This window comes from Molossus molossus, unplaced genomic scaffold, assembly GCF_014108415.1.
Source record: "Molossus molossus isolate mMolMol1 unplaced genomic scaffold, mMolMol1.p scaffold_m16_p_18, whole genome shotgun sequence".
In the NCBI taxonomy this organism is placed as follows: Eukaryota; Metazoa; Chordata; class Mammalia; order Chiroptera; family Molossidae; genus Molossus; species Molossus molossus.
Window position 1 is genome coordinate 64,405,828 of NW_023425353.1, and position 13,281 is coordinate 64,419,108.

The following is a 13,281-nucleotide window of genomic DNA, read 5'->3' on the forward strand; positions in this document are numbered from 1 at the left end:
CTCCTCACTCTTTTCCACTTCTCAGGACCCCCACAGCTACTAAGCAGTGCCCCCAGCCATACAACCAGTCTTGTCTTAAAGCATACTGCTCTAGATTTTTGCATTCTCTGTACCAGCCTGTGTCCACTCCTAGAGTAGCGCACATACCTTCATGTGTAGAAGCCTAAGACCACTGACAGGGCCTCGCTGGAGGACCAGCTCTCAGGGCAAGGCCACCCAAGTTTAGGGCCTGGGAGAGAATGGGACCTGCAGGGCCTGCCTGGGGGAATTGTGAGGCAGAAGGGAAGGGGAGCAGGGACCTCCTGAGTATCCCTAGAGCAGCATCCCACAGGAACAAAACTGGTGAAGCTAGCAAAAGACAGAAAAGCCACGAGGAATCCATGCAGGGGCTGGGGCTGGTCCTGCCTCTGGCTTGCCTACCACTCACACACATACACACAGGAGATGAGACTGCTCTCCCGTGGCCCCCAGACATGCCCCACATTGAGAGGCAGGGGCTGGGGTAGGGGAGCGAGGGCATCATGCCAGTGACTCTATGTACAGCGAAAAGCCCCTCATCTACTCTCCCACCCTCCTGCCTGTTCCCCACCCCCCCAGCCTGCCCACTCAGCTGGTCTCCTCCCTCCGAGACTCAGCAGAGCCAGCAGCCTCTTCCCCTTTACTAGAGGGTGGAGCCCGGCCTGTTGCACCCCCTGGGGCTGTGCTGTCCAGCTGGGCCAAAGCCAGCTCAGGGGTGGCACTGCTTTGGCTAGTGGGCACAGTGCTCTCTTCTGTGGCTGGCGTGGCTCTCCCATCAGTGGCTGGAGTAGCACTCCTGTCAGTGGCTGGGGTGACGCTCCCATCAGTGGCTGGGGTGATGCTCCCATCAGTGGCTGGGGTGACACTCCCATCAGTGGCTGGGGTGGCACTGCCATCTGTGGCTGGGGTGACACTACGGTCTGCTGGGACTACACTATCACTCTTTACAGCAAGAGCAGCGTCACCTGCTGTGGCTGAGGTGGCACTGCCCCCAAGGGCTGGGGCAGCTCCACTTGCAGCTGTGGCCCCACCTGCAGCCCCAGGAGTGGCAGTGTCTGTGGCAGGGGCAGACTGGGCTGCCGCTGTGCTGGACTGCTCTGGCGCTCGGAGCCGCTTCATGAGAGTGGTCACTCGGACAGCTTTCTGAAAGGAAGATAGTGACAGAGGCTCAGAGTGAGGCTTACTGAAGCTGAGTCCATTCTTTGGCAAAGGCCAAACCCAGACCATCCCCATGGTGCCCAAGGCTGCCTCTGATCATCCCAGGGCTAGGTACCCAGCTGCTCAGGACACCCACTTAAGATAGTGGCTACAGCTACACCATGGGTGGAGAAAAGCCTGTGTGATGCAGACGAGAAACTGGGTGCCTGAAGGAGCACTTGGGATCGTTCCAGGGAAGAGGCCATCCAAGCCTTACCTTCCACTTAGCCCTGGCAAAGTTCTTTTCAATCTGGGCACAGACACCATCCTTGATGTTCTTATCAGAAGCAGCATTGCCAGAAACCCTGAAAAGGGTACAAATGTGTCTGGATCTGAGGTATGGCCTTCATGGAGACTCTGCCCAGTCTTGTAAGATCCAGGGATTACCAGGCAGACCTGAGCTCTGGCTGCTCCCTATCCCCCACCCAAGTCCCCAAGGATGGGGGCTGCTAGGTGTGAGACAGAGGCCTGGCCTCCCCTTCCCATCTTCCTTGGGCCCTGCTCACCACTCATGGGAGATGGCCTCTTCCGCAGTGATCCGCTGGTCTTGCTCCACCTCCATCAGCCTTGTGACCAGGTCTTTGGCTGGGGATAAAGCCAGGGAGAAGCTAGGCATGGCGCCCATCTCACTATCTAAATGTGATGGATGGGCTGGGGAGGAGGAGCAGAGTCCAGCAGAGGAGGCTGAAAACAGGTCCCCCACACCAACCCCTCACTCTCCCCAGATGCTGGGCACCTCCTCACCCGCCTGTGAAATGTCATCCCAGTACGGTGAGTCAAATTCATAGTCGCCAGCCAGGATCTTGCGGAAGAGATTCTTGTCGTGGTTCTCATAGTCATCTTCCTCTACCTCCTCATAGAAAGGCGGGTTCCCTGAAAGCCTGCATGAGGGCCAAGGGGCAGTGTCACCCAGGAAGGCTATGGGCACAGGCCCTCACCTCACCTGGCCTCTTTGTTCGCCCACCCACTCACAGAATGTACATGATGACTCCAATGGCCCAGCAGTCCACAGGGCGTCCGTACCGCTGCCGGCCTACCACCTCTGGGGCTGCAAATATAGTTCCAGTATCAAGCCTGCCAGGCCTGGAACCATTCACACCCACTTCCTGAGGATTCCTTCCTCCCTACCCAGAGCCGATCCTTAGAGGCTATCTCCCACCCTGCCCCTGCCCCCCCGCCCCCGCCGCTGCTTGCCCAGGTACTCGGGGGTCCCACAGGGCTCCTTGATGAGGCCATTCTCTAGCTTAGCCAGGTGGAAGTCGCTGATGACAATCTTTGAGTTCTTCAGCCTGTTGTAATAAACCAGGTTCTCCAGCTGCTCCGGCCAGGAATGGCATGTGGGTGGGCAGAGAAAGACTCCGTGAGGAGAGGATCTCAGCGGCTGGGTCAAAACCCCAAAGTACTGCCCACCCCAGGCCAGCTGCCAACTGACCCTTTGACCAGGGTCCTGGCCTCACCTTGAGGTTCCTGTGCACGATCTTGAGTGAGTGCAGGTAGGCCACGGCCTCCAGGACCTGCCGTACTACGTTGCTCGTGTCCCGTTCCGAGTAGTAGCCCTGGTCCAGGATCCAGTCAAACACCTCCCTCCCCGTGGCCCTGAGGGACACCAGCTCCTGAGCCCGGCGTGGGCAGGATCGGGGCTGGGGCAGGAGCACTTGGGCAGGCTACCTACACCAGGTAGCTGACTGGGCAAGGCACAAAGACTGGGACCCCAAGGGTCCAAGAAGGGGGCTTTCCCTGGCTGTAGAAGGTGGAAGAATCCTGGGACCCCAGGCCCACACTCACAGCTCCAGGAAGATGAAGTACTCCTTGCGGGTCACAAACACATCCACCAATTGCAAGATGTTGGGATGTTTCACCCTGGCAGCGGAGAGAAGAGCCAATAGTTAGGGCTCAGTGAGCCCCTAAGACAGGCTCTGGTTGCCACTGTGGGTCACAGCAGACTAACTGGCCAGAGGCTGGCACTGCTTGAGGCCCCTGCCCTCAAAGCCCTTCCCTGCTACCTCTCACCCACCCCACCCCAGGCCTCACACGTACATCTTGAGAATGCCGATCTCGTTCTTGGCCGCCTTCCGCACCTTGCGGCCGTCCCGCTTCTGGAACTTCTTGCAGGTGTGCAGCTTGCCTGTCGTCTTGTCCTTGGCCCGGAAGATCTCACAGAACTCCTCACTGCAGCAGCAGCGCCCCACTCAGCCCTGGGCTGCGCGGCACTCCCCTGGCCCCCACCCTCGCCCACCAGACCGGCACTCACGTTTTGATGACCTGTCCCAAGTCATATCTGTCAGTCACCTCCGACGGCTGGTTATAGTTCTTTTTGTCTCCCAGAGTCACACAACCAAACGGCATTGCCAGGCTCTGAGCTGTGGGCAGGATGGGTCGGACTCAGCTGTATTGCTCCCCACTTCTCTCCACAACACAGAGGTTGCCTCTGGGAGACCCCAACTGGCTCAGGCCAAGCCAGAGGCAGAGTCTAAGGCAGAAAGGGCTAGAGGGTGGTCAGACTCAGATCCTACCCTTGCTCTTCTGGTCATACCTCCAGCCACTCAGCTTGGCTACCCGAACTACAATAGCCCCGCTCATGAAAAATGTATTAACCTGAAATATCAGGGAATTACTTTGTAATATATACACAGAAAAGATTGAGCAAATGATTTCTTTTTTAAAAATACTTTTTCTTGCCCTGGCTGGTTTGGTTCAGTGGTTAGAGCATTGGCCTGTGGTCCAGAGAGACCCGGGTTCGGTTCCTGCTAAGGGCATGTACCTCGGTTGCAGTTTGTCCCCGGCCCTGGTTGGTCGTGCGGGTGGCAGCCACTGGATGTGTCCCTTTCACATCGATGTTTCTCTCTCTCTCTTCCTCTCTCTCCCTACCACTCTGTCTGAACAAAAAGTGGAACAATGTCCTCGGGTGAGGATATATTTTTTTTCTTTATTGATTTTAGAGAGAGAGGAAGGTAGAGGGAGAGAGAGAGAGATAGAAACATCAATGAACGAGAATATCAATTGGCCGCCTCCTGCCTGCCCCCCACTGGGGATCAGGCCAAAAACCTGGGCATGTGCCCTGACCAGAATTGAACCAGTGACCTCTTAGTATATGGGACAGTGCTCAACCAATAAGCTACACCGGCCGGGCTGATCAAATGATATCTCCAAATTATGGTTATGTTACAGGTGCAAAGGGCTATAACTACCCATTTATCAGATAGTCATCTCTGAAGATCTGAAGATACCAACTGTTGGCAAAGATGAGAACTTGAGCACTACTGGTGGAGGGCAAGTCTCCCCTTTGGAAACCAGTTTGCTAAAACTATAGAAGTCAAATATATCCTAGGAACCAGCAATTGCAGTGCTAAATATATGCCCTACAGAAACACATATATTTGTGTATCAGGGTATTCAGACAAGAATGCTCACAGCTGCAATATTCATAACTGCCAAAGACTAGAGACAGCCCAAATATCCATCCACATTGTGATACTGTGTACGTGATATAATCACACAAGGTAATATTGTACAATGGAAATGACGTAGCTATAGCTATACCCAACCACAAGATGAAGCTCACACACATAGTGTCGAATGAAAAAGACACAAATGAGTATATAGAGAGAATATATATAGAGAGAGATTATATCATCTGTGATCAATGTTATCAATTATAGAATCGATATAAAGTTCAAAAGAGGCAGAACTAACCCGTGCTATTTAAGAATAGAGACATACTGGCAAAACTACAAAGAAAAGCTAAGAAAGAAACACCATGAGTCCTTCTAAGAGAAAGAAAGGGGATGTGATTAAGTCGGACACCTGAGGGCATTCTGTTGGGCCTATTTCTGAACCTAAGTGGTGGTTTCATAATTTGTAAAAATGTACATACAAGTTTTGGCACAGTCCTAAATTTTTGTTATATTTCACAATAAAAAAATGTTAATAAAAATTATGGCCATTCATCCCTGGCCAAATTGCTCAGTTGGTTAGAGTGTTGTCCCAATATGTCAAGGTTGTGGGTTCAATCCTCAGTCAGGGCATATACAAGAATCAACCAATGAGTCCTGATTGGTGTGGCCCAGTGGGATGGCGTGTTGGCCCACACACCAAAGAATCTCAGGTTTGATTCCCAGTCAAGGGCACATACCTGGGTTGCAGGTTCAATTCTTGGCCCTGGTCAGGGTGCAAGTGGGAGGGAACTAATCCATGTGTCTCTCTCACGTAAGTGTTTCTCTCTCTCTCCCCCCATTGCTCCCTCCCTTCCACTCTCTCTAAAATAAAAAAATGGAAAAAAATATCCTTAGGTGAGGATTAACAACAACAAAAAAGAATCGACCAATGACCCTGGCCGGTTTTGCTCAGTGGTTAGAGCATCGGCCTGCTGTCCGGAGACACCCGGGTTCAGTTCCCGCTAAGAGTGTGTACCTCGGTTGCACTTTGTCCACGGCCATGGTTGGGTCGTGCGGGTGGCAGCCACTCGCTGTGTCCCTTTCATGTCAATGCTTCTCTCTCTCTCTCTTCCTCTCTCTCTCTTCCACTCTATCTGAACAAAAAATGGAAAAATGTCCTCGGATGAGGATTAAAAAAAAAGAATCAACCAATGAATGCATAAAGAAGTGGAACAACAAATCGATGTCTTTCTCTTCTCCCTTTCTCGCTCTCTAAAAAATTAATAAAAACGTATAAAAATAAATAAATAAAATAAAAAGAATAAAGTAGAGCCCTGGCCGGGTAGCTCAGTTGGTTAGAGTTTTGTCCCGATATGCCAAGGTTGCAGGTTCAATCCCCAATCAGTGCACAAATAAGAATCAACCAATGGCCCTGGCCGGTTTGGCTCAGCGGTTAGAGCGTCGGCCTGCGGTCCTGAGAGACCCGGGTTCGGTTCCCGCTAAGGACGCGTACCTCGGTTGCAGTTTGTCCCCGGCCCTGGTCGGTTGTGCGGGTGGCAGCCACTGGATGTGTCCCTTTCACATCGATGTTTCTCTCTCTCTCTCTGTTCCTCTCTCTCCCTCCCACTCTACCTGAACCAAAAAAAATGGAAAAATGTCCTCGGGTGAGGATAAAAAAAAAAAAAAAAAAAAAGAATCAACCAATGGCCCTGGCTGGTTTGGCTCAGTGGTTAGAGCGTCGGTCTGCGGTCTGGAGACACCCGGGTTCAGTTCCCGGTAAGGGCATGTACCTCAGTTGCAGTTTGTCCCCGGCCCTGGTTGGGTTGTGTGGGTGGCGACCACTCAATGTGTCCCTTTCACGTCGATGTTTCTCTCTCTCGTTTTCCCTCCCACTCTATCTGAACAAAATACCGAAAAATGTCCTTGGGTGAAGATAAAAAAAATCAACCAATGAATGCAGAAATAAGTGGAACAACAAATTGATGTTTCTCTCTCCCTTCCTCTCTTTCCAAATTCAATCAATCAATAAAAATTTATTTATTTATTATTTTTTATCCTCACCCGAAACATTTTTCCATTTTTTGTTCAGATAGAGTGGGAGGGAGAGAGAGAGAGAGAAACATCGACGTGAAAGGGACACATCGAGTGGTTGCCACCCGCAGGACCCAACTAGGGCTGGGGACACACTGCAACCGAGGTACGTGCCCTGAGCGGGAACCGAACTCTGGTCTCTCCGGACCACAGGCTGATCTCTAACCGCTGAGCCAAACTGGCCAGGGCCAATCAATAAAAATTTTAAAAAATAAATCAGATTGAAATATGCTGCTGTGTACAGTATTTGAGATATGTCATGAAGTGAAAAAGCAAGGGACAGAATGGTGGGTAAAGGGTGCTGCTATTTGGGTAAATTTTTTAAGTTTTTAAAAAAATATCACTTTTGTTATTCTTTTTTTAAATACATTTTTATTGAGTCTTTTAAATATGTTTTTATTGATTTATTAAAGAAAGATAGAAAAATCAATGTGAAAGAGAAACATTGATTGGTTACCTCCTGCACACCCCCTACTGGGGATCGGGCCCACAATCCGGGCATGTGCCCTGACCCTGAATTGAACTTGGACCTCTCAGTCCATGGGATGACGCTCAATCCACTGAGCCACACCGGCCAGGCTTTATTGAGTATTTTAGAGAGAGAGGAAGAGAGAAAGAGAGAGAGAGAGAGAGAGAGAAACATCACATAGATGTGAGAGAGAAACAAAACATTGATCAGTTGCCTCCCTCCCATACACACCCCAACAGGGGATCAAACCCACAACCTGGGTATGTACTCTGACCAGGAATTGAACCAGTGACATGTCAGTGCGCAGGATGCCACTCAACCAACTAAGCCACACCAGCCAGGGCTAAATTATTAAAAGTTTATATGCCGGTTTATAATCCTGTTCTGGAAGGACAACTATGAAAGTAAGAGTTCTCTGTAGGGCAAAGAATTGGTGTCGTAGGAGCAGGTTTACATCTTTTGCTTATTAACGTTCCGTTAGGATTTTTACTATAATTACTTTTATTGATTTAATAAATACTGCATTCAGGCACAGTGCTTGGGGAATTCCTCAAAAGAACAACCTCCATCTGAGTAGAAAAGCAAGGAAAGGCTTTGAGGAAGCAGCAGCTAGGACTGGACCTTAGAGGGGAAGGACTTGCCAGGAAGCATGCAGGGGTAATGGTCCGGAAAAGCAAGACAAGCCTGCCTGGTGCCTCACTGCCAGGGCCCACAGGAGACCCGGGCAGTCAGGTCCAGGGTAGAGGCCCCTGGCCAGGGATGGGTTTTCCAGGCACTAGGGTGGCCACATGCAGCTGACTGCAGTGGGCTCCAGGCACTCTGGCACTTGGGGCATGATGCCCCACAGGTCAGCAACCCTGCCAGCCCAATTGTCACCTGTGGTGCTGGGTGGACGAGCTCCATCACCCAAAGGAAAGGCACTCGTAGTCCTTGCTCAGAGGTAAACTTCGGGAGGGGAGTTGGTGACAGTATTGGGACCTTTGCAGACCTGATGCAGAGTCTGCCTCCATAACGCCTGGTCACCAGAATACAGCAAACTCTGCTCTGAAGCTGCATTCCACCTGCTCTGGCTCTGCTGGCTGCATATTGTCTCTCCACAGCAATTCGCACTTGCTGCTCACAGAGCCTGGGCTGGGGCCTTGGAGACCTAGATGCTCCCCTACGTAGGGTCACTCACAGCCACAGGTAGTGGAGAAGGAAGGAAGCCACCACCAGATGAAGGAGCTTTGGTCAGAGGGACTCTGCCAGCCGGGATCAAAGGCCAGGATGCACATAAGTCCCATGGCTGCTGCTTGCTTCCTCCCAGGGAGGGGCCACCCACTTCCTAGGGGTCACAGTCCTAGAAGTTCTCCCTCAAATTCGCTCTCAGCATCAGGGAACAAATTCCGTCATTCCCTCATCTGGGCTGTTTGGGCTCAGGGATTGCAAATGCATTTCATCGGTGTGCGTCAACCCAGGCAGGGCTTAAGCCATCTTGTGAGGCACTGCAGAGGTGAACAAGAGACGCTTTGAAGATCATCCCCAACTGCATGTCTTGCCACCACAGTCAGAGCCCTGCTCCTGTGTCGGCCGGGGAGGAGCATGTGGCTGGAATCCCACTCGTACAGCTGAGGCCGAAGCACAGCCACCCATCCCTGCTGGCCACCCATCTCTGTGTTCTAACAATCGGGCACAGTCCCTCTGGTGTGCAGTGATTCCCTTCCCTGACGGGAACTGAGGCTGTGTACTGGGTCCCATAGGAGGGCTGGGATGGGATGGACCTGTGTCTCAGCTCCGTGGCTTTGCCTACACCGTTCCCTGTCACAGGAATGCCCCCTCCCCCCCAGTCTCCCATCAGTATCCTATTTGTCACGCCAGAGTTAATTATAACATGAAAAAAACAGCAACTACCTAAACATCCAACAACAGGTGACTCGCCAGCTCAACAGTGTCCACTCAATGGCAGGAAGTGAGGGCACTGCCCAGCTTGGCCTCCCTGTGGAGCAGCCTCCACCTGAGCTAAGTACCGACACCAGGGCTGAATCTCTTCTTTCATTGTGATTTCTGACAAGGTTGTACAACAGATTGTCTAAAACAATCCTGATGCTCCAGACTCAAAATGGCCCTTCTCTGAAATACCTTCCACAACCTCCACCTCCCCCCACCCCACAGCTCCCTGCTCTGACGCATGGCGTAGGAGGTTTTGTATATGCCTGTCCCTGATCTTGGCCCAGCTTTTGGCCATGCACATGCACTTGTGCCCACAGGGACCCCGGGCTGCTCCTGAGGTCTGTCTCCATCACAGAAATCCGGGCCTCTGCTCACAGTCACATCCGCCCTAAAGCCTCATGGACAGGGCAGGGACGGATCTGTCTCCCTGCTACAAAGTCTGCCCGATAGCCAGTTTCTGCTTCTCCTCACCAGCCTAACTGTGCGCGCTTGCTTCCACCCCCAACCTGGCCCTAGGGCGAAGAGAGAAGAAAGGGGGCCCTGCAGATTAGCGCCTTGGTCCCCTCCACCTCCACCAGTCTACCATCTGCCACCCATTGTTGCCGCCTGGGAGGTTGCCCACCAGGGAGGCTGCCCTAGCACAGAGCCCCTAGCACCTGCCTGCAACAATGGGGGAGGAGGCTGGCCCCCAAACTGGGAGGAACAGCCAAGGGACAGCTTCAAGAACTGGAAGGCCAGGCAGAAGGAGGTTTGCATTTCTCACCTCCATGCCCCAGACAGCCCAGACTCAACACCCAGCAGTGGGGAGCTCTCCTGCCAGCAACACAGAGCCTGAGCTCTGCCTCAGGTCCACAGTGGGACACGGGAGGGTACAGGAGCCCGAGAGTGGCTGTTTCCCTAGAGACAGGGCTTCTCCCATTCTCTGCAGAGAACCTGAAGGGCCTGCACAGGGGGCAATCGGAAGGGAATGCAGAGCCTGGCACTGCCACTGCCCTCCAGCTGGCTCTAAGGGAGCCCGAGGGCCAAGCTCTGCTCAGTCTGACCCCTGGGCTCAGGCAGTTGAGCCTTAGGCAACTCGGAGGAAGCCTCTGACTATAGGTACCCTGATAATAAAGGGTCCCCTAGGGGCCCTACTGCAGCCTAAAGCAGGCCTGGCCTACGGGAAGCCTGCGTGGGACAGAGGCCAGCTCCAGAGACCCAGAAAGTCCCACATGGGAGTCCTGTCCCCTCTTTTCCACTAGGGTCAGCCTGGTTCAGGCCCCACCTTTCTGAGCCATAAACAGGAGTTTCCTGCCACCCTGCTCCTCTGTCATGTGGGGTTCCGCAGCTTACAGCAATCCTAGGAGGGCTAGGAGGGGCCCAGGAGGCCTCCAGCTGCCTCCCAACAACTGTGGGCAACACCTCCCGATTTAGTGGCATCTGTGAACACCAGCCTGCAGGCACCACCTTCCCTTCCCTGCTCTCCTCTGTCAGGGACTGCGGCTGGGTTTCCTGCTGCAGTGGACATGCCTGCGCCCAAGCCCTGCCTGGTCCACCGAGGCCTCGCCTGCAGGACCTCAGGCTCAGGGTCTGGTGTCAGGAGGCAGAGCCAAGCTTCTAGCCCACCATTCGGCTGCTTCAGGGAATGGGCAGGGAGATGTCCTAGTTGGGCCTCAGGTCCTAGCTAAACCGTGGTCCAGAGTTCCTGAGGCTGACTCTCTCCCATCTAAGGAGGGAGTATGGAGAGAGGGGCCTCTCCAGTCTCAGGGGTGGGCATACAGTCCAGTACTGACTCCAGAAAGTTCAGTCCTCAACATTGCAGGCAGAGCCAAGAGCCAAATGACCCCTCCAAGGCACCTGGGGTTCCAATCTTTAAACCCCTTAAAGAAAAATTCACTGGGGGCCCTATGGGTGGAGGAGGGGAAATGCAGGGGAAGTCTCAGAGAGCAAAGGGTTGCTATGGTGATGGAAGTCTTAAAACAAGGGGAGGGGGATGGGAGAGGTACTTGCCAAACCCATTCTCCAAGAATTCCCTGAGGCTTTGGCCCGGTTCCTTCCCACAGGTTCTGTGACTCTGGTCCCTATCAAGGATTGGGAGGTGGGAGAACTGAGGCACTTTAAAAAGGAGAGAGTAGGGCAGGGACACAGAGAGACAAAGGCACAACCTGTGGAGGAAGGGGAGCAAAGGGGCGACAGAGTGAAAAGGAAGCAGCCACAAGGATACAGGAGAAGGTGGGCAGGGCCTTCTGAAGGGGCCTATGGTAGGAACTAGCCAGGTGCCTGGATCTTTGAGACTGACCCTCCTATATGCCCCAGACATTCCCCTGTCTCATGTGGGAGGCATCGCCTTACCCCTGGGGAAGAGACCAGCTGCTGCAGTCCCCTAAGTCAAAGCAGTTCCTCAGCCCCCTTCCCTTTCATCACCCCGGCTTAGGTAAGGCAGGTCCCACGTGTGGAAGGTACAGTGTGGGGGATGGAAATGAACCTTGGAGACTTGGCTGCTTCCCTTTACAGCCCCTCCTCTCAGGTGGCCCAGCTCTGCCAGGACTCCCCAGCCACACTCCTCCCCCTTCTGCTATCCTCTCCAGGCCTTGGATCCCCAGGGCCCCTCTTACAGCTCAGCCTAATTCCCTGCCACCGCTGTCCCCCTCCCAACGGCGCATCCTGTCAGGAGAGCCAGAAACAGCACCCTAAGCAACCTAGAAATAGGATAACAACTGCACAGCCCCAGTTCCCCTTGCCTCAGTTTCCCTGGATGGAGGTCACGGACTCCATGGTCTTCTCCCAGGGCAAGGACTGATCACCTACTAGTGAGTGGTGGCCAGGACATAGGCTGGAGAGGAGGGACAGCAGCAGATTTGGGAAAGCAGCCTATGGCACCTGGGGTCCACACCAAATGCTGTGAAAGAAACAGAGAGCCTGTCCCACCCCAGGGCCCAGCCTGATACTGAGAGAAGTGGAGACACGATGTCCCAGTTGAGGAAACTGGGGCCCAGCAGGTGGCTAAAGCTGACAGAAATCAACTGGGGGGGGGGGGCAGGTCTCTGCAGGTGGCCCTTGGGGGGTTCTAAACCTGGACCTTGGAGGAGTGTGGCAACAGAGGGGCTGGACTGCTGTGGGCTGAGCTTTTGGTGAGGGACAGAGGGCCTGCTCCCTAAGAGGGAATCTGGTGGAGCAGGCTCTGCCTAGGGGGTGCGGACAAAAGCAGTTTGCAGAGCTATGGGGGGCTGGGAGAGCCTAAGGTCTCTACCAGACGCTACAGGCTGGGGAAGGCAGAAACTCACTCGCTCCTTGTCCACCTCCCCGCAGCCTAGGGCCCTACTTCCCACCTTGGTGCCACCCTGACCCCCTTCCCCAGTGCTGCTGACTCGCCCCCGCTGGCACAGCAACACACATGCGGGAGGCACACGTGTGAGCACCAAGCCCCGCATCTCCCAGCAGAAACATGTGCGTCCCCCACCCCCACCGCCCAGCGCTGGGTCGGTGCCCTGGACCCTGGCTGAACCCCACGTTAAGGCTCGGAAGCTAGATCTTGGCTAGGGAGCTGCTGGTCCCTAGGGGCCTGTAGCCCCCTCCCCCCCTTCCGGCAGCCCCGCCCAGCCCCCTCCAGGTTGTCGTCCATAAAAAAAAAAAAAAAAAAAACCTCTCCGTTGTCATGGAAATTAGTGACTGCTTTGCGCGGGAGGGAGGGGACGGGGGCAGTTGGGAGGGGCTGGAGGCTCTGGGAGTCAGGAGGGACCGCTCAGCCCTCGGCCCCTACCCCCATGGGACACCACGAATGTCTGAGGGTTCATGTTTTCACAATTGGGAGCCATAGGGGACGGGGTTACACAAGGGAGATGGGGAAAAGTAGAGGAGATTCGCCTGGACTTGAGTCTCAGAGGCTTCCCCTGGGACCCCCGAGCCGTCAGAGGTGACAGGGAACTTTAGCCCGACCCGGTACGCCGACCCCCGGACTGCAGAGCCCGTGTGCTCTGCCCCCGCCGGGGCCCCAAGCCCTCGCGGGGTCCCCGCACACTCGGCGACCGGAACCTCGAGCCAGAGACCCAATCCCCCAAGACCACAACGTGCGTTCGGTGGCGCCCCCCGCCCGGCCCGCCCCGCACCTGCAGCGCCGGTGGATCACAGGGAGGACGCGATCGCGGTTCAGTGCGGGCGCCGAGGGCTCCAGGGGCAGCGGGCAGAATCCGCTCCGGGCAAGCGGGGCAGACGCGGCGCCAGATG

The 13,281-nt window shown here is 54.4% G+C and overlaps 1 protein-coding gene across 1 annotated transcript; it reads right to left on the reverse strand.

The window, feature by feature from the left end:
* Positions 1-194: 194 nt before the first annotated feature.
* On the reverse strand, positions 195-13,281 carry CAMKV (CaM kinase like vesicle associated). Its single transcript, XM_036266832.1, has 11 exons — positions 13,164-13,281; positions 3,467-3,575; positions 3,253-3,384; positions 3,001-3,075; positions 2,673-2,811; positions 2,410-2,530; positions 2,188-2,263; positions 1,960-2,096; positions 1,722-1,800; positions 1,433-1,520; positions 195-1,161 (listed from the first exon to the last, which is right to left on the reverse strand). The coding sequence occupies exons 2-11, from the start codon at positions 3,559-3,561 to the stop codon at positions 607-609; spliced, it is 1,497 nt and encodes a 498-aa protein (XP_036122725.1). The 5' UTR covers positions 3,562-3,575; positions 13,164-13,281; the 3' UTR covers positions 195-606.

What these genes read in the sequence shown, in the direction of transcription:
- CAMKV (XM_036266832.1), bottom strand. Translation starts at nt 3,561, where the DNA reads ATGCCGTTTGGTTGTGTGACTCTGGGAGACAAAAAGAACTATAACCAG. An exon ending in GAGATCGGCATTCTCAAGAT is followed by an intron (nt 3,076 to 3,252) that starts GTACGTGTGAGG and finishes CTCCGCTGCCAG; the next exon opens with GGTGAAACATCCCAACATCT. An exon ending in GGAGTCATCATGTACATTCT is followed by an intron (nt 2,097 to 2,187) that starts GTGAGTGGGTGG and finishes GCCCTCATGCAG; the next exon opens with GCTTTCAGGGAACCCGCCTT.